The following is a 20,031-nucleotide window of genomic DNA, read 5'->3' as shown; positions in this document are numbered from 1 at the left end:
CCCACAAGCTAGTCCACACTGTCATAATCTTCCACTAGTTTACTTGAAATGAGTTTTGCCTGGGTGTTTGTCCTTTGCTTCCAACGAGTCATGCTATGAAACACCGACTGACAAAACCCAAATTTCCATATATCTATGTATAGTTGGAATATTACTGAGGACACATCATTTGGTGGTTGCCCCTAAATAAAGCTCCAGGTGAGTTTTTTTTTTTTTTTTTGATTGAGGTATAACTGACATATAACATTATCTTTGTTTCAGGTGTACAACACAATGGTTCAGTATTTGCATACATTGCAAAATGATCACCAAAATAAGTCTAGTTAATATTCATCATCATATAGCTACAAAACATTTTTTCTTGTGATAGGAGTTTTAAGATATATTCTCTTAGCAACTTTCAAATATGCAAATGTATGAAGAATTTTCTTTTCTTAAAGTCTCATGAGTGTGGGCTCTGTAGCCACGTGGCCTGGATTCAGATCCTGAAGCTATTTACTTACTAGCTGTTTAACCCTCTGTGATTCAGTTTCCTCATCTGCAATATAGAGATAATGATACTCAGGCCACTGAATTTTTGTGACGATAATTGCCAGGAGAGATAAAGTCTTAAGGACAATGCCTGGAAAAAAAGTGAACACTCAACAAACATTATTACTGTTACTTTATAAAGAAGCACTAGAAACACTCTTACACACCATAAGGAACTGGGAGGTTTTTGCCTCATGTACAGTGTGATACATGTAACAGAGGGTTCTAAAACGCTCTGCCCTCCCACTACGCTGGGGGTCTTCAACAATGACAGTGACTCTCTACAGCAGGGGGACCTGCAGAATCCAGGGTGGGTGGGATTAATTAGAAGCACATATAGTACAAAAAAAAAAAAAAAAAAGCACATATAGTGTGCAAACATCTCGGGATTCTCCATTGTCCTAGGGATTTGTGCCATTTACCCTAAGAAACCTCAGTGAAAATAATCACCAAGAGGCACAAAAAAATGAACCTGCAGGTCAATTTCCATAACTGTGTGGAGTCGTATGATTTGAAAAACTATGTTTTTTTCCTTTTCCCTAGTCTGATCTTTTCTGACCCTTGTCTATTGCCCCAGCACAGACAGATGTACTGATTATTCCTTTACATTTTCTGTGCCTTAAAAGAAAAAAAAGCATTTGTTCTTATAAGTTTTCTAAGGTCTTATATAAAACAAGGTAGGATATAAAATAAATAATCTCATACATGCACTTTCTCATTTAGAACTCAGTACAGCTTCAGTAACTAATGGCAAAACCAAATGTCCTCATTAATATGAACAAATTCATAATAGGTGTTGGAATAGACACATGGGTACCAGCAAGGGGCAGATAAAGAATTCAGTGAACGGTGCCACTGGGAGGTAAAAAGAGAAAGCACAACTTGGGTAATACTTCAACCAGGCCTTCTGTCCTGGTAACAATCTCCTCTCCCCCAGCAACTCACCAGCCCTGACCACTCATCAGTTTTGCCATCCCTCCCAGCACACCATCCCTCCCAGTGCGCCAAGTGCACCATCCATCCTAGCACACCAAGTGCACCATCCCTCCCAGCGCACCAAGTGCACCATCCTTCCCAGTGCGCCAAGTGCACCATCCCGCCCAGTGCACCAAGTGCCCCATCCCTCCCAGCGCACCAAGTGCACCATCCCGCCCAGTGCACCAAGTGCCCCATCCCTCCCAGCGCACCAAGTGCACCATCCCACTCAGTGCACCAAGTGCACCATCCCTCCCAGCACGCCAAGTGCACCATCCCTCCCAATGCACCAAGTGCACCATCCCTCCCAGCACACCATCCTCCCTGAGCACCAAAACTTCCCATCACAGCTGGCACTTCGGGAAGGAGGAAGAGACTGCCACCCACCCCGCCTCCTCGCCTCCTCCAGCCTTCGGGGAGAACCCTTGTAAAACAGCTGGTAGCAAAGCAAATGACTCCCAGCCCACCTTCCTGTTTTACTACATCCGCTCCCTGCCATAAAATTTATCTTTAAAGGCCAGCATGTTAGCAGCGGCCCAAGGACTTGTTCAGAATGCCACTGGCTCTAGAACACCTTCGTGCTATGAGGCTGCGCTTAGAATGTAGCGGAGCGGACTAGGAGCCCTGGAAGGAGGGAGGAGGTGTTCAAAGGCAAGCAGATGATTCGCCCAGCACAGACAGCAGTATGGCAGTTTCAAGGAGTCAAGGTTTTGAAACGGCATGGTGTTTCTCACTTAACTACTACTAAGGGAGCTTATTTGCTATTTTATTCATAGACACAAATCTGCTTTGGGAGTGAGAAAAAATATCTAGGACCAGCTACATAATTTGCAAGTGGAAATGTAATATGCAGAATGAAAATGCAGAGCCCCTGTTCAAAAGGCAGGGGGGAAAATGCCGTAAAAAGTGTTGAAACAAAATTGTTGCTTTTCTTCGACATTCTCTCTCTTCAATCACTATGGTGTGTTTTACTAGGTATTTAAAGTCGCTCTCTTGGGCACAGGTCATCTGCAGGGTAAGTGTAGACCCTTACAAATGGCCCAGGGCCCTGCCCACCCTGCATGGACCAACACCTCCTGGGTTTCCCATCCCACCTGCTGCTGGACTGATGCTCCTGTGCCCTGGTCAGGAATGGGGAAACTGAGTCAGGAATCCTCCCCTTTTCTGTGGACCCATCTCCCCTACCCCGATGCGCAGCAGATAGGTGATCCTCAAGTGTACTGCAACATCTGTGCCAGGACACACTGGGTACCCGGATTGGGAGTGGGCAGGGCCTCACCCCCACTGAACACACTGTTAAGCTGTCAGTCTTGGCTGGGGTGGCCACTACTTTGCCCTTCCTTGAGATGCCATGGAAGCACGTGTGCCCAAAGCCAGCTCTCTCCAAGCTCACAGTAAGGCTCCTACTGGGGTGGAAGGCAGTAGTCATTGCTGGACGGATGCCCAGATGAGGATGTTTGGCAGGGCCTGAGGTGCCAAGAATAAGGGAAACAAACAGTTGAGAACCTCTCAAGGAGGCAGGGAGGTTGGGAGGTAGCAGGACTATTCATAAGGAGAGGCTCCAACTCCCCGCTGCATGCTCCATCGCCCCATTGGACTTCACTTGCAAAAACACAACTCCAGACATAAAATTATTAAGAATTTCAAGATGGTGATCACCCAGCATTAAACCCCAGGCATGGGACCCTGTGCAACTACACTGGCCACATGCCCGTGCTGGCCTTGCTGGCATCCCATCAAAAGTCCAGAAGCAAAAGCTCACTCTTGTTTTCCTATTGTCAATCAGGCCTGTGTTTATGAAAGACACAGTGCAAGTGTGAGGCTGTCCTAGACCAGGTGGGCGTGAGGGGTCTTGCAGCACCTGCCGATTGCCCCTCCCATTGCTCTGCAAGGCAGAGCCTGGTGTATCTTTAAAGGCCTCTGGAGCCCACTCATTCGAACAATAATTTTAACTTATTACACTGCACAGAACTGATGTAGTGAGATATAGGCACGGTCTAGATGATTATGGAAATCCTCCCAAACCTACCTTGGCCTAGGGATTTATTTTAAGTATTGAGGAGATTAGGAAAGAGAGAGGATCGAGGAATAATCACTTAGTAAGTAGCTCTGGGTTAATAATTTATAAAAACCAAGCCATTTCCAAAGTCATTACTTTGACCACTGAAAGCACATTTCTCACAAACCTTGGCTTCTGGGTCACTATTGATACTGCAAGAATCATCATCATCAGCATGTGGGGCATTTCTAGAAAGAAAAACAGAAAATTGGACTTAGAATTCTATTATAAACTCTAGCCATGAGAAGCCACACATTATGGCAGGCCTTCCCAATGCCCTACCTGAGTTTCAAAGACGCATAGCGGAGTGTTGCTCCTTCAAACTCTTTTAAACTGGGGTCCGGGTTGACTGTGGCTGCATGCAAGTCCTAGAGGAAAACAGATCCCTGTTAATGGAGAAAGGGGGAGGCCCCATGATGTGGCCTCAAATATCAAGGGGGAGAAAAGTCCTCCCGGCATGAGGCAGAGAGTGTATGTGAGCTTAGGCAGAAAAGGGCATGCAAGGACTGCTGGATGCTGGCTCGGTGCAAGCCCCAGTTCTTACAAGACAACAGGGAACCCGGGGCAATCAGCTTGAAATCATTCACAACAGGACACATCAAAAAAAAAAAAAAAGGCAACATGTGTGTGAGCTGGACATCCCTAGCAAAAAGCCCCATCACTGCGTCCCTGCAGAATGGATGATATTCATGAAGAAGAAAAAGATACAGCCACAGCCATGCAGAAAGGACAAAATATTAAATGATCTGGAATCTGACAATATACTTGCCTTCCAAATGTCACTATTAATCTTTCCCCCATTCAGAACAGCAAAATCACTCCATGGCTGTTTCTAGACATATAATTATTCACATAGGAAAAAAGCACATTGATTTAAAAAAAAAAAAAAAGGAAAGGAAAAAAAAGGAAAAAAAAAAAAAAACACAAGACACCGTTGTTAGCATTGATATTCACAGGACAGGTTACGGAACAAATTCACTCTACCAGCAGCTTGTTAGCTGGTTCTAGATCTAGATTATCACCTGAAGCCTTGGATGGGGGAGAGAGACGGTGCTCGACTTACTTACCATGGAAATGACTGACCACCATTAGTGGTCAGCGTTAGATCTTCTAAACGTGGCCTTCAAAGCACACAATATGCTTTCAAGGATCCAGTGCCTAGCATACCTAATTCCACAGGAATTTTTTTCTCTCCCGCTAACTAAATAGAACTCTCTTCAGAGATGGGGCTGGAATTAGGGATGGTCCCTGTCACTGTGCAGATTTGAAAACTGGGAAGGTCCATGGCCCAAGGCATAAAGACCTGGGGCCCAAATTATTTTCATGTAAAAGAAAAAAGGACAACGAAAGGGAAGGAGGGATGGTCAGGAGCGCAGCCTTGATCTCAACATCTGACCTAATCAAAAACCAGCTCTACACAATCTAATGTAAGTTCTTCAAATTCATAAAAAGCTCTGCTTCCTTGCCACACCAGCTTCTTCACAAATTAGTATTTGATCACGAAATGATTTTGTAAACATGATCACAGAACAAAGCTCGAAGCCCTGCCTTGCTGGGAGAATGCTCAGAGTAGATCTTTGAATCGAAACAGCCCTTCCATTGCCCTCAGACAACAGGCAGTGCTGTTGGTTTTTCTTCCTTTCTACCATATTGAGTGAATATTCAAATATTTTTTATCTAACATTTGGGGGAAATAAATGAAGCGAACAAAACCCAGGGACATCCTTGTGAATGTGTTCCACGGATCTGTCAGGTGAATAATTGCTTTTCTTGGATAATAAATCAACAATGGAGACTTTTCACTCAAGTCACTTTCAACTACAGTGTTTTGAAAATGAGAAGGGAATAGTGACCCGTGATTTCTGCTCATGACATTAGTATAATTTTAAACCCACTAGAGGCAGAGGCAGCTAAGTTCAAATGTGCCGTGTGTTGAGAGATACGTCCATTTAACTCAGCAGGACTCGATGAGCGTGGAGTCACTGCAAATATAGATTTATCGTCACCACTGCACAGCTGGTGTCACTGCTGCTTTCCCTTTTGGACTAAGCACCCGAACTGCAGTTTTTGGAAAAAAAAGTAGAACTCACACCAGTATACCTACTTTTTTAAAAAAGAATCTTTTATTGAGGGGGGCGGGGGGAGGAATGCTGCCCAGACCTCTGTCTTTATCCTACCCCAGCCCCCAGAGCAGTGCTCAGTTTTCACTGAAGAGAAAATTAATAACATAGGAGGGTCTACTTGTTAGCTGAGGATATCCGTGAGCCCCCTGAAATCACGGTGGGGTTCTGTGCATGCACGTTTTCCTGGGGTAAAGATCCCTCACTTATCTCATATTTTCAGAGGGGCTGACCAAGCAAGGTTTAGAGTCACCACTGTAAGTGTAACTCATAGGACCTGAAATCCCAAGAATTTTAAGCTAGAGTTTGTTTTTGTTTTTCCCCCAAGGGAAAATAAGCCTACTTGACCCAAATCATCATCACTGTTTACATGTGAGCAATATGTGTTTTTTCATTTAAGTTGAATGTTGACAAAAGGATATCAGATGGTGAATTAGTAAGACTCCAGGTAATTATGTTCTTGTAGAGAAATTTAAAAAAAGAAAGTGTGTCTGACAAAAGGAATCTGAAATCAAATTATCTTCAACAGGCACTGTTTGGGGACTAGAAAGTATTTTTTCAAAAAGCAAGTATTCAGAAAAGTCTTTAGCATTTAACTAAAGTCGTTCTCTGTGTGCATGGTGCAAATTTTTTTAATGTATTTACTTTTTGGATGTTGGGTCTCTATAATGTAAAAGTTGATTATAATTCTAAAACTGTATGAATCCAGCTCTTATGCTACAGAGATGTGAGTCAGCTGGCAAACTTCCAACAATCACCTCTTACAGATTTAAATAAACAAAGGTCATATACAGCAATTCTTCAAAAGCTAAAATAACACGGGGATTCTCAAAGGAACCCTTTAGTACAAAACTCAAGTAAGGCCTAACATAACAGAAGTTATGACTAGAACAAAAGACTCTTTACTCTCCTCTTAAAAGCACTCATTTTTAGAAATTCCCTCTCCTACATAAATGATCATAAGTTTTCTTTTTTAAAAATGAAGGGCAACAAAAGACAAAAACAATCCATCTTGAGTTTTAAAAACCACATATTCTATTCACCTGTTTTGTTTTGTTTTGTTTTGTTTTGTTTTGTTTTTTAAGAGAGAATACATTTTAGCTAATCATTAAAAAAAAAAAAAAAAAAAAAAAAAAAAAACCAACCCAAAGAGATTATTTGGTTCTATAGAAAATCTGCAGTCTGCATGGCAGGAGTGAGAGATGAAAGAAGAGGTGAGACAAAGAAACAGACAGTGAGAGAGGGAAAGGCAGGTGGGCTCTAGGTCTCAAGGACAAAGACTGACAGGGGGAAAGGCTGGTGAAAGAACACAGACCATTTCCCATGAGCAATGACCTCCCAACTGATCATATTTCAGGCAATGCAGCTCAATCTTTGCACCGTGGAAGAATGTTCTGGTGCCAGAGTTATAGATGGGGACATATTGTCCTGGTGCTTTTCTTGATCTTGACCAGGTGAAGCACACCTTCACCTAATCAAAGTGATGACACTGAGTTCTGGGAGAGCCTTGGAGGCTTAGCTCCTCAGTGCCGGTAGTATCCCTGGGGACTGACCCACCCCTAGAACATGGTGCCTATTATGACCCTTCATGACCTTTCAGCATAGTGCCCCTCATGATCACACAGCAGAATCCATGTGAGGGTTCCCACTAAGGGGCATCTAATCGTCTAACCTTGACTACTGAGGGTTTTCTTCTTCCTCATTTCTCTTCTGGGATCTTAGAAAGTAATGCTACAAATCATACAAAAATGATACATCATCCTGCTGGAAAAAAGCTAACACTGGAATTGACAGTGTCAACAGCATGTTATTGAGGATGGGGTCTGAAGGGATGGGGAAGTTTCTAAGAAGTGATATCAAAATGTAACCTGGAGAGCAAGCCTGGAAGGTGAACCTGCTGAGAACCAGGCAAAGAGGAAAGCAAAAGAATATTCCCTAGCGACTCTGATGAAAGCTACAATCATCACCTTCATGTGCCCTTCAGAAGGTCTGCTGCAAAAGCCCAGGTTCAAATCTTGCCTCTGCTCTCATCTGCTCTGTGACCTCAGTTCCTTGTCTACGAAACAGGGCTGAGAAGACCTCACCATCAGAGTGTGGACAAACAGATCAAGAGCATTATCCTTTATCTTAAGGACTGCTGCCCGAAGGTGCCCAAGAAATGGCAGTTCCCATATCTTATGCTCTCTCCTTCCACAGTGGAAAGAAAAAAAATAAAGCCATTTGTAAGAATAAAAAATTGGGGGACCTATGGCCTACAAAGTGTTATGAATTATGCTTCTTAATCCTCTTCTGTCAGGACTTGAACCTTGGTACGTGTGGCCTTGATGATAAATGGCAGAGCACTCGATACCTTGGCACTCTAAGGGACAGGCCAGGTGATATTAATGAGCATTGAATCCCTAGATGTGTGCACATTTTTAACTTCTTTATAAAATGCTTTCTGTGTTTTGTTGGATGCAACACTTGTCAGAAGAAGAGAGTTATGGTTTATAATGCAAACATAACCCAGAGAAGAAGAAGGAAGGAAGGAGAAAGAAAAAGAAAAAGAAAAAAGAGGAGGAATCAAACTAGTAAACAGACCAACAAATAGCTGTGCAATTAAATTCATCTTTGTGAGCCAGGGGAAGGTCAGGAGGCCCGGGGCTCTAGTGCCTGTGTTGCTGCTACAGCAAGTCAACCAAGAACTCACTCAGCTATGAAACTGGCTTATTCCTTCACTCAGCAAACATTTCATGAACTTCACCATGAACCAGACACTGTGACAGGTGCTGGGGATATAAGATGAGGGGACAGGTCCTGACTCTCCCCCGCTGCCAAGGAGGGAGACTAATATGCTCCAAGTAATACTACTAGAAGGGATGCCTGGGTGGCTCAGCAGTTGGGCATCTGCCTTCAGCTCAGGGCTTGATCCTGGGTCCAGGGATCGAGTCCCACATCGGGCTCCCTGCATGGAACCTGCTTCTCCCTCTATGTCTCTGCCTCTCTTTCTGTGTCTCTCATGAATAAACAAATACAATCTTAAAAAAAAAAAAAAAGGACACTCTGGAGTAAGGGCCTTTCAAAGGGGAGGGATGGGAGCAGTAAGTCCCAGGGGAAGCTAGGAAGAGTCCAAAAAGGAAGTGACCTAAACAAAGGCAGGGAGACTAGATTCATTAGAAGGCCCGCCCGCTCTTGTACTTACTCAGCACAGAATCACCTGGAAAGCATATGATAAAGGCAGATTTCCAGGTCCCACCCCTGGAGAGTCTAGCTCAGTGGCCTTGGGTAGGACCAAGGAATCAAGATATTCTATAAGGGTCAGCAGTCACCTTGGCTGCCGTCCTTGGCCCACAGGCTAAGAAATACAGCCATACCATTCACTAGGCCCTTCTTGAAAGTTCTCGCTGCTCATGATTACTTGATTGGGTCAAGAAGTTCAGTAAAAAGATGAAAGAAGGGGATCCCTGGGTGGCTCAGCGGTTTAGCGCCTGTCTTCAGCCTATAGGGCGTGATCCTGGAGTCCCAGGATCGAGTCCCATGTTGGGCTCCCTGCATGGAGCCTGCTTCTCCTTCTGCCTGTGTCTCTGTCTCTCTCTCTGTGTCTCTCATGAATAAATAAATAAAATCTTAAAAAAAAAAAGATGAAAGAATAGCTCTTCTGTGTTGTCATTTTATTTCTAAGTATATATGGAATTCCACAGGTTCTAATGTAATACATAGATTTTCCCCTCCTAGGGAGTTAGTGGCTCAGGCCCCTGACAGACCCCAGGAGTAATGCAGCAAGAACAGAGCAAATTATGATCAAGAAAATTATGATCAACGTTCTGAGAAACAATTCCACCTCCCCTGCTGCAGACGCACTTTCTCCTCCACACTCCTCTCCTTAAGGAGCCAGGAGATACCTTCAGTAGGACACATTATAAGGCAAGAGTTGCCTATAGGCTAACAGTGATTCATAGAATATTCTGTGAGGCGCCCTCTTCTCTCTAGAATTTGACATCCAGGGATCCCTGGGTGGCGCAGCGGTTTGGTGCCTGCCTTTGGCCCAGGGCGCGATCCTGGAGACCCGGGATCGAATCCCACGTCAGGCTCCCGGTGCATGGAGCCTGCTTCTCCCTCTGCTTATGTCTCTGCCTCTCTCTCTCTCTCTCTCTCTCTACGTGACTATCATAAATAAATAAAAATTAAAAAAAAAAAAAGAAAAAAAAAAGAATTTGACATCCAAGTGATTTGGAACAAATCAATGGATTGGTGGGGGAAGGGGCGAGGCAGAGATCATTCTGGGCCAAATTTCAATAGCAAATGCTTCCTGGCCCGTTTATAAACTTTAGAAAATATTGCTGGCATACACAGAGGAAACATTATCCACTGCGCTTAGCACTTCCCCAGTGATCTCTGGAATGTGAAATGTAAAATTTTCAAACTGTAAGGAAGCTTTCAGTCCTAAACTTTTGTGAAGCAGAGTCAACAGATTTGGCACTTACTTGATTTTCTTTTCCCCCCCTAAATGAGCTCAGGGAAAAGCTGAATAAAATATGCATTTCTAAGTTTCTTCTCGTCCTTAACATTTTGCTTTCTCTCCTGGTTCCAAATTAGTTGAAATAGATTCTATTTAGGGATCAAAGAAATGGTGTCAGAGAAATAATCATTTCTCTTCTGCTGTCATTAGCACCTGAGACACTGTTATCAAGAGAAGTCATTTTCTAGAAGGCTCTGCATATGATCCAGCCTGATGCAGAGATGTGAGACTCACCAAGCCCCCTGATAGGCAGTACTGTGAGGCCTGCAGTAGGGTGGGGGTCAGCAGACCTTCATTCAAGCTTGGCTCCACCACTAATAAGCATGTGACCTCGGGCAAGCTTCACGTCTCTTAGAATTGTCAAATGTAAAAAGGGAATGACAATGACAGTACCAGACACATAAGGTTTTATTAGGAGTAATGAGAGAAGGCATGACCTTGGCACCATAAATGCTCCATTACCCTCGGTGCTTCTGGTTTAATATCCATGTCAGCGTCTGCATATTCTGGGTATATGGGAGTCTGGGTCTCTCCCCAGCTCCCCCTCCTCTTCTCTCTACCGGTTCATACATTTGCTTCTATGATTTTAATTTACTGCCTTTAAATGTGCTTGGTTCATTGACATAATGGCCTTATGGACAGGGGGATAATGTGTATGAAGTGAACAATCAAAAGGCTGAGCTGAAGAACATCTATTCCACTGGTCTTATTAAAGTGCTGGATACGAGTGGTGCTCTCTCTGAAACTTAAAATGGCGTATCTGTTAACAAAGTTCCCTGGAGGGTTAAGGGTCAACACGATGGCATGGTTAACAGCAGAAGTAAGGAATGAGACCGACATCAAGGTAGAGATTCACATAGTACTGGGGGCAGAGCAGAGGATCCAGAGTCTGAGAACTGGACACATGCCCATCCTACGCCAGCTGCATGCTTACTGAACCCACTGAGCTTCTGTTAACTCTTCTCTTATGCAAGGACCAGATTAGGTGTCTTCTCAGTCTTGAAGGGAACAAATGTAATGACCTTTATGAAAATACGCTGAAAGCCAAAATAAATCATGAATAGAGGCAGGGACCCTGAGGACTGTGGATCATTAGGGAAACACTGAATTCTAGGAGAGGAAGCAGGAGGCGAGGGCCATGGGACATAATCTGAGCCTGGGAAGGGGCCCTGAGAGGTAACCAGGATGGGAGTGGGAAGCGGGTGCGGAGAAAAGGAAGAATAGGCCCGCATGGACTTTAGCAGGAGGCTGGGGGAGTAGAGGTGGACTCTGCTCCCTGACCCTCTTCCCCAGGGCAGCCTCCTACCTGGCATGCATTCTTCCCAAGATTTTCTGCAGAAAACGTGGAAACAAACACCTGCCATATCCATTGGAGAAATAAAAATCTGCAACCAATAAACTTTGGGCTGCCCTCCTTGGACTTTACCACACCCACACCTTGGCCTCAGGAGGCAGGCTTTCAGGAGAATTTAATTTCTTCTACATACAGAGGACAAGAGGTTCACTGGACAAAACTATCGTCTCAAAGTGAGTTTAATCTAACTTCTGGGAAAATGAGAAAGCACATTAGGCTGGAATCTCAGAGCCAGATGAGCAGAGTGAGAAAAGCCCTGGCCTAGGATTCAGGAGCACTCAGGATCTCTGAGTTCTGGAGCCTGTGGTGCCACTGATCACCCACCTCCCTGCACCTCAGCTGCCCTGTCTGTCATGTACAGACACTGGTGTCAGCTGACCCTTCCCATCGTAGCATTCCCTCATCATTAGGCACTCTGATGTGGTGCAGATGGTTAAAGGATTGTGAGCGGGGAATGAACCTCTGGAATGGAAAAAGAGAGTCTAACAACGTCAAGAGAAAAGGCGTATAGGTAAGAAAGGGAGAGGGTATCTGCTCCTAGTGGAGAGTAGAGGCTGTGTCCTGGCTGGCTCAGCTTCTGAGGGGGCCACTCGGTGGTCCAGGGAGAAATGCCAAGATGCAATCAGCTGGGATGGGAGGAGGGCTCTACCTCATGCTAAGCTCCTTGACGTTCATCTTTAGTTCCCAGCACACCTCACAAGATGAGTAAGTGAATGGAATGTGTTCCGTGAATAGGAACCTTATACTTCAATAAAAAGTTATCAGAGTTGCCCAGTGATAAGCAACAAAATTCTCCGTGGTTCAGCAGTACTAAAGCATGTGCTGGACCAGGAGGCTCAAGGGCCAACAAACCAAGGCTCCTGTCTGAGGGAACAGCTCACCCCAACCCATCACCTGAAAGACGGAGAATCCAAGGCCCCAGCTGGGTAGGTGAGATGCTGAAGCTCTGTAATATGTAATAGGAGGAATGTATCTGGAATGTAGGTCTTACTGCCTCCCAGGGAAGAGCAAGTAAATATCCACAGATGTAAGAAACAAGATACTTTCAAAGACAGGAAGGGTGATAATGGTTGCAAATACACAGAGGAGCTCTGCAGGTGAGAGACGCAGTTCAGATTCCCTCCAAGTCCTCAAAGTAAAAGAAAAACGAGTCCTTGAAAGAACAAAAGACTGTGGTCAGACAGGCAGCCGTGCCTGTGTGTGAGTGATCCAACTACTTTTCTGGAAAAAGCCAACACTTAACTGTGACCTTTTCCAACTGCCATTTTCTTGAGTATTTTGTTATCAGGATTCGCAAAGGTTTGCTGTAAGAATCTCTGTATAAATAAATACCACAGTGTAATTTTTTTTCATGCCTCAATTCTTTGTTTAAACATCGCATTTCCTCCTCAGGGATAGCAGAAATTTATGCTGCTATTTAGGTCTAAAATAATGTCACTTCTGCTAAATAAACAGATCCTTTAAAAAAAAAAAAAGAAATTATGCACTTAAGGGCTCTCAAGGGTTATTCCTGCAGCCATCCCCTCCATGCAATCAAATGGACCCAAGGCTAATACGATATGCAGTAATTATCACACGTCTGGCCAAGAGATGTTTTTCCATGTGTAAATATTTTATGGAGCAGCACCATGCGAAGGCACCTGCAGAGTTAAGTATTGGTTCCATGAGCCCCAGGGAATCTTAACCACTTCTCATTAATCAGCCTCTCTTACTTTCTGCACCTAGAACGCTGTTTCAAGAGACCAAAAGCCACGAAAAAATGAGAACATCCCTGAACGATGGTTTTAACACTATTTACACTAAGAGGAAAGCATTTCTGAGGTTTCCGATGCAGCATGCATGATAATCAAAAAACTTACCTTGCTGACCTGTTGGGGCAGAAGCAACAAGTCTAAAGAGAAATGACAAGCAACATCCACTCTACTAAGCTGTTAAAAAGATACTCCATTTTACCTCGTGCTCTGGGGTGGGAGATGACGTTACAGAACTAAGGGACCCTTTCCTAGAACCGTGAAGATCTGCTGGGATGGAGACGGGGCGTTCCCACTGAGTCGTCCCTGTCGGTATGTGCCAATAATAGGTCCCCGCAATGTCGTTGATTCTCTTCCAGCCAGGTGGCAAATCTGGATCCGTCTGAAAGGAGTGATCACTCCATATATCTGCTGGGAAATGGAAAACAAGATTTTCTTAAAAGAGGAAACAATCACAGTGTTCCAATTTCAGCACTAATAGTTCGGAGAACCTCAGAGGCAGATATGCCCATAGTACTAATGAGAACTAGAGCCTTCCTGTGGACACAAAGTATGGTAAAGGGGACAATATGGAAAGAAGTGAGAGGACTGAAAAGAAGACTGACAATTGAGGATACAGATATAATGGACCATGGTCAAGTCATCTTACTGCTTCAAGAACCCTTTGGAACAAGCTAAAGCTTCATTAGCCAAAAATCAATGCCCCACGCAAAATTTGCAAGGTTACACACAAAATCTACTGACTCCTTTACAAATCAGTAAGCCTTACTGGTTGGCATCTTATACCATTCTCAGCAATGAGTGTAACTCTCATTTTCTTTAAATGCTTTCTGTAAGTGAATACTGTCTTTGTATCTTCCTTTTGCTTTCACAACTCCTCCCCTTTGATTGTAAACATCTACAGAGTAGCAATGCCTTTTATAATACTCTAGAATTCTAAATTGTACACAGAAGATTCCTAAGGAAGGCAGGCTAGAAAAGCCTTTGGAATTCAAGACTGATGCTAAAAGCCGGCTAGTAACCTAGTACATGAAGGAGGGTGGGTGTGGGATACAATAGGGAACGGTGGGGACTACGGCAGACGAAAGCAAGCGCAATGTCCGAAAGTATTCAATTAAAAATATAATAATGTTTTAAATACTGTGCTGGGGGCGGAGGGGAACAAAATACACGTCCTGGGCAATTTTAGCAATCCCTGGCCTGTATCAATATTTTATCAGTTTACTGGAAACTTACTTGCTTTGCAGAATCTCATTTTGGCCTTCTTGAAATTGAATATGAGATGAGGTGAAGTGCAAGAGAACAGAGGAGAGAGAAGTACAGCAGCACAGTGGGGGAGTCACAGGCAGCTGTATCAAGGTGCGTAGGTAGTAAAACTTAAGAAACTTGTGTTTCGATCTGGGGATCACTTTTCTTCTAAGCCTCAGGCCCTCTCCCATGGGGCCATTCACAGGAGGCGGGGGTGCTTCACAGCAATCCAAAAGAGAAGCACATGGGTCTTGCTCTGTGCAAATGTCACTGCATCACGTGGGCAGGCATCACTGCCACTGTCGCTCTTACAGCGGCAACAAGGAAAAAAGGAACCAAACAAAGAGGCTGATTAAGACGATGGGCACAGATGTGCATTCATGCGCGTGTTTGGCATCCCAGCATTCACTTTTCTCATTTAAATCTGCCAGAGGCAAACTGCCACTTGTTTCAAATTATGATGGAAATTTCCCCTTTCCCCCTACAGGAAATTAACCGTGATTAAATAATTTCAACTTACCCCAAATTTTCAGAAACAACTCGAAACAAACATGTATACAGTCCTTTGTCCTGTCTCCTTTTTAGGGGGTGGAAGGGTTGTTTTGTTTTTTGCATCTCAACTGGGACAGGAAAAATAAAATACATGGGTGTCTGGATTAAGATGGAGAAAATCCTACCAAGGGTTATTTCCTTGTCCCATTTTAGCGGTTTATAGAACCATGCTTTGTGACTTGAAAGGACCTAAAGAGGCTGCTAGTTACCATTTCTGAGGTTTTTGAGGTCTGAGGGCCTGAGTTTTATACATTTATCCTAGTTGTCTCCACAGCTGGGATGTGAGCATGAATGTAGATTACCACTATCAGAATATGGAATCATATCGGACTAAGGACAGAAACCAAGATCTCTGCTGAGATTTTGTTGGAATAAAAATTAAGAAGGGATTTATTCCACTTCTAAAAACTGATGTTGGTGATATGATTATGATGGAGGAAGTGAGGACAGCACACCTACAATATTACTAATAGCTCCAGAAACATTTATAGAATCGCTTCTGCATCATCCCACACTGGATTTCAAGGGATGTAAGTAAGCCCTGTGATGGCAGCCCTGTCTTGTATATCATCATATTCTAAACATCTAGCATGGCAAGTGTTCAATAACAATGAGTTGGATGGATGGTGGATTAATGGATGGATGGATGGATGGATGGATGGATGGGAGGAAAGAATAAATAGAGAAGGAGGGAGAAATGAATGAATGAATGAAGTCTTTGAATGATGGAACTAGAACTTAGCAAAAGAAGAATTCTGAAGAAATCAGTTCCATGCAGTTTCACAAAACAGAACAATTTTACAACCCCCAGAAATAGCAATGTCTACTTCCCTTCGATGGCGCACGTGAATGTTCTTATGGATGAAAGGAAACATAATATGACAAACTGGAAAGAATCCTGGGCTGGTGGCCAAGAGACTTTGAGTTGAGATTTGGGTTCTTTCTTTATTGAAAGGTTCCAAAGGGAATAGTAGGAAATATGCCTTCAGTCCCATTACAGTTCATTTTGTTAATCTAAATAGCTCCAACTTGCCTTGTTTTCCTACATAAAAATATGTACGCACTTAAACAAGTACTTTGAACCTTATTCAACAGGTCAGTGGTTTTCAACTGTTATGAATTTGGGAGGAAAAGAGTGGTGCAGGCAGGTGGAATTTCAGGCCCTTCTAGACCCTTCTAACCACAGCAGCACCATTTTTACGTCTCCAATACTGGTATTGTATGTACGATCTTCCCTGAAAACAAAGATCAAGTTGTTGTTATTGTTTAAAAGAAAATTTGAAACCACAGGTAAAGCAAAAATGCAGTGGGGCCCAGGCACCTAAATCTCAAGAAGCTGCTTCTGTCAAATGATTATTCAAAATACTCCAAAGCAGCTTAAATGGTTGCTCTCAAATGAGTACCAAAGTGCATATGGCATGAAGAAGGGCATGCAGACTCCGTCGATAGAGGAAGAATCTATAAACACCAGCTGATTAGAGGAGAAAGTTCCAACCTCTTTTGATTCTCAGAAAATCACTTAGTGAAGTTTTGCTGAAGTCAAAGGAGCTGATGTTGCAGAAATGAAATGATGTCTGATAGTTTCATGGCCCTTCTGATCCTCAGCAGTTTTCTCAAACTCAGTTGTCTGTCATGCACCTCTTCTGGATAGATCTGCCTAAAGTTCTCAAGTCATGGTATTCTCATTTTTCAGCGGGAATATACTAAAAGACCTCTGCCCTGGAGAATTCTCTTCTTTTTGGGTGAGTCAAAGATCCATTCGGCGGTATCTGGGCATCTCAGTGATTGAGCCTTTGGCTCAGGTCGTGACCCCCAGGGTCCTGGGATTGAGCACATCGGGCTCTGAGCCTGCTTCTCATTCTGCCTATGTCTCTGCCTCTCTCTCTGTGTCTCTCATGAATAAATAAATAAAATCTTAAAAAAAAAATCCATTCAGCACTGGACAGAAGGCGGCAAACCACAAGATTTCACCCCAGTTACCCAACCTCAGGATTGGAACTCAGGCCAATTGTTGGCTGGGTTACTTAAGGAAAGACTTACAGGAGAGTTAAAATGGAGAAATCTATAGAAAGCCTAATGAGTAGTTTTAAATACTCCAGTAAAACTATAAATGAGGGGAGTCAGCAAAGACTCTAAATATGGCATTATACAGTCTGGCATGGCAACCAAGTGTGAACTCTGTAGCGGGCCTTTGTATTTTGGCTCAGCCACTCATTGTCTGAATGATTTCCAACAAGTTATTCAATACCTTTGGGCTTTGGATGTTTATCTGTAAAATGGGGATTAAAACAGTATCTACTCTACATCACTGGGGAGTATGTAAAACACTCAGAACAAAGGTTGACATATAATAGGCATATTTGCCACATAAACGTTCACTGTTAAGGGCGCCTGGGTGGCTTAGTCAGTTGAGCATCTAACTTTTGATTTTGGCTCAGGTCATAATCTCAGGGTTGTGGGATCAAGCCTTAAATTGAGCTCTGTGCTCAGTGGGGAGTCTGCTTGAGATCTCTCTCTTCCTCTCTGCCCCTCCCCCTGCTAGCTCTTGCTCTCTCTCTAATAAATCAATATTTAAAAAAAAAATGTTCACTGTTATTGCTATTATCATTATATATCATAGGTATCTGAAGCCAACAACATGATAATATATTAAATTCACTAAACCCACCATAAGAAGTATTTTCATATGCCCAAAGGAAAATACTGACTACAGAATTTATGGGATTATGTAATCATCATGGTTCAAAGAATAAAGATAAAAGAAGATAATCTTATGGTGACTCTTCTTCTGGAGAGGAAGGTCCACCAGACTCCCTTAGCAGGGCTGGGATTTGAGGACCTGAGAGGGTCAGACAAGACCAGATTCCACCCACCATGCCTTGCGGTGCTGCTTCCCTGTCTGGCAGTGGTTCTGCTTCACCAATACTTTCTCTTTCTTCAAATGTTTGTCTCTCAATTAATGTGTAAGTAAAAAAATAAATATTTCATAATTAAAAAAAAACAGATTCACATCCTCTGTTGTCTCCTTTAAAGCAGATTTGTGTGGGATGCCTGGGTGGCATCAGCAGTTGAGCATCCACCTTCAGCTCAGAGCGTGGGTCCGGGGATCTAGTTCTGCACTGGGTTCCCTGTGAGGAGCCTGCTTCTCCCTCTGCTTATGTCTCTGCCTCTCTCTCTGTGTCTCTAAAGAATAGATAAATAAAATATTTTTTAAAAAATTAGATTTATGGGGTGCCTGGGTGGCTCAGTTGGTTAGCAGCTGCCTTTGGCTCAGGTCATGATCTCAGGGTCCTGGGATGGAGCCCTATGTTTGGCTAGCTGCTCAGGAGGGAGGCTGCTTCTCCCCTTCCTTTTCCTCCTCCCTCCAACTCATATTCTCTCTCTCTCTCAAATAAATGAATAAAATATTTATATGTATATGTATAAATCTTTATATAATATTATATATAATCTCTAAAAATCTTTATATTTTTTACATGTGTATGTGTATATATATATGTGCGTGTGTGTGTATATATCAGATTGGCTAAATTTGTCCTAGGTTTCTCTCAAACACAAACCAACCCCAAATAAAGTTGCCTTGTTTTTATATGATTCCTGAATATTTTCTTCCACTGTGGGTCTAGGGCTTTCATTACCAAAAAAAAAAAAAAAAGTTCCCTACTCATAAAGTAAAGCATATCTTCACAAACATTACCACGTTTAATGCTCACATCAATGCCAGCTAGAAGGTGGGGGTTCGGGGGTGTCCACAGCTACCCTATGAAGAACACAGTAAAGTTAACCCCTTTTTGAGGCTTAGGGAAGACAGCTATTTGGTTTGAAGCCAAGGGGAGAGACTATGTCCCCATGGATAAATGGATGCTACTGTTTCAGACAGCTGAGAAAAATCAGTATGGACAGCTTGGGGGAATTGGGAAAGTAAATACATAGTGATAAAAATGAAAGAACACAATGGCTGTAAGTCTGGGGCTTTGAGACCAGCCTGCTGGCCTGACCAAGGTCAAACAGCTACTAAGCAAGAGCCCTGAGTCCTGAACCACCTCTGTGCCTGGGTAAGTCCACAGGAGGATACTTGCAGTGTAGGCCTTACATAGGGCCCTCCCTATTCTGCTTTCAGTAATCTGGGGAACCATTGGCCCACATAGCTGCAGCCCCTCTCCATCAGAAGCCTCGGGCATGCTGCAAAGACCAAGACCCCTTGTCCCTCTTTCCCTCCCTACAGGATCTAGCACCTAATACGCTTTCCGATCTGTCATCACTGCATCTCCTTGAAGGCACTGTCCCAGGGTGACAGGACGGTTCAGCAGTAGGGACTGAAAGCCATAGGTGTCCTTTCAAAATGGACGTCCTTTCTGTGGCCCTTTGTTGTTTGTAGTTTTGTTCTGGAAGCAGGGCCTGGAAGTCAGTATAAAAATAGCAAGGCTGAGAGCCCCAGAAAGTCCCTCTTGTACTGAGAGCCTCCTGGGCCAAGAGCAATACTTGGCGTGGGAACAAGGAGCCCATCTGTGAGCAGCAAAGACCCGCCCCTTCCAGCCACCTCAGGCGCCAGGGCCACAGGCCTGGTTCTGGCTCCATTTGGGCTCCGTCTTTCCGGGGACCCGCTTCCCACTCCCCTTCTCAGTGGAGCTGTATGTGAGGTAAGCCCACCTCTAATTATCCTCTCCTCTGGGCTCGCTTGCTGGAACCCAAGGGTCAAATGAAAACAAATCAGCATCTAGCAGCAGCTGGAAATTTCCTCTGCTTGCTCCAGAGGCCACAGGAAGGAGGAACAGATGAGCTGAGATTCTAAATTTGGCAAGGTCTGCAGCACAGAACACAAAAGGCTGCCCTCAGATCCTCAGGATGGCACTCACTCCCTTCCGTCAACGTTTGTGTACCCAGTGCCTTCCTTGTGCAAGGCATAGGGTGAGAGGCCACAAGGAAAGAGGAGATGGAGCAAT

At 43.8% G+C, this 20,031-nt stretch overlaps 1 protein-coding gene across 11 annotated transcripts in view; it reads right to left on the bottom strand.

The window, feature by feature from the left end:
• The window catches only part of APBB2 (amyloid beta precursor protein binding family B member 2), a 381,437-nt gene that overhangs the window by 109,331 nt on the left and 252,075 nt on the right, over positions 1-20,031 (bottom strand). For 7 of the 11 annotated variants that reach the window (XM_077878760.1, XM_077878766.1, XM_077878788.1 and 4 more), the window contains 4 exons: positions 13,491-13,699; positions 4,335-4,397; positions 3,848-3,933; positions 3,693-3,753 (listed from right to left, as the gene is read on the bottom strand). In XM_077878760.1, the coding sequence (XP_077734886.1) occupies positions 3,693-3,753; positions 3,848-3,933; positions 4,335-4,397; positions 13,491-13,699 (419 nt within the window). The remainder of the gene's footprint in view (positions 1-3,692; positions 3,754-3,847; positions 3,934-4,334; positions 4,398-13,490; positions 13,700-20,031) is intronic. The other 4 variants (XM_077878824.1, XM_077878822.1, XM_077878772.1 and 1 more) reach the window with 3 other exon arrangements.

The sequence above is a fragment of the Canis aureus genome, chromosome 2 (assembly GCF_053574225.1).
Source record: "Canis aureus isolate CA01 chromosome 2, VMU_Caureus_v.1.0, whole genome shotgun sequence".
NCBI lineage: Eukaryota > Metazoa > Chordata > Mammalia > Carnivora > Canidae > Canis > Canis aureus.
This window is presented reverse-complemented; position numbering and strand designations above follow the sequence as displayed.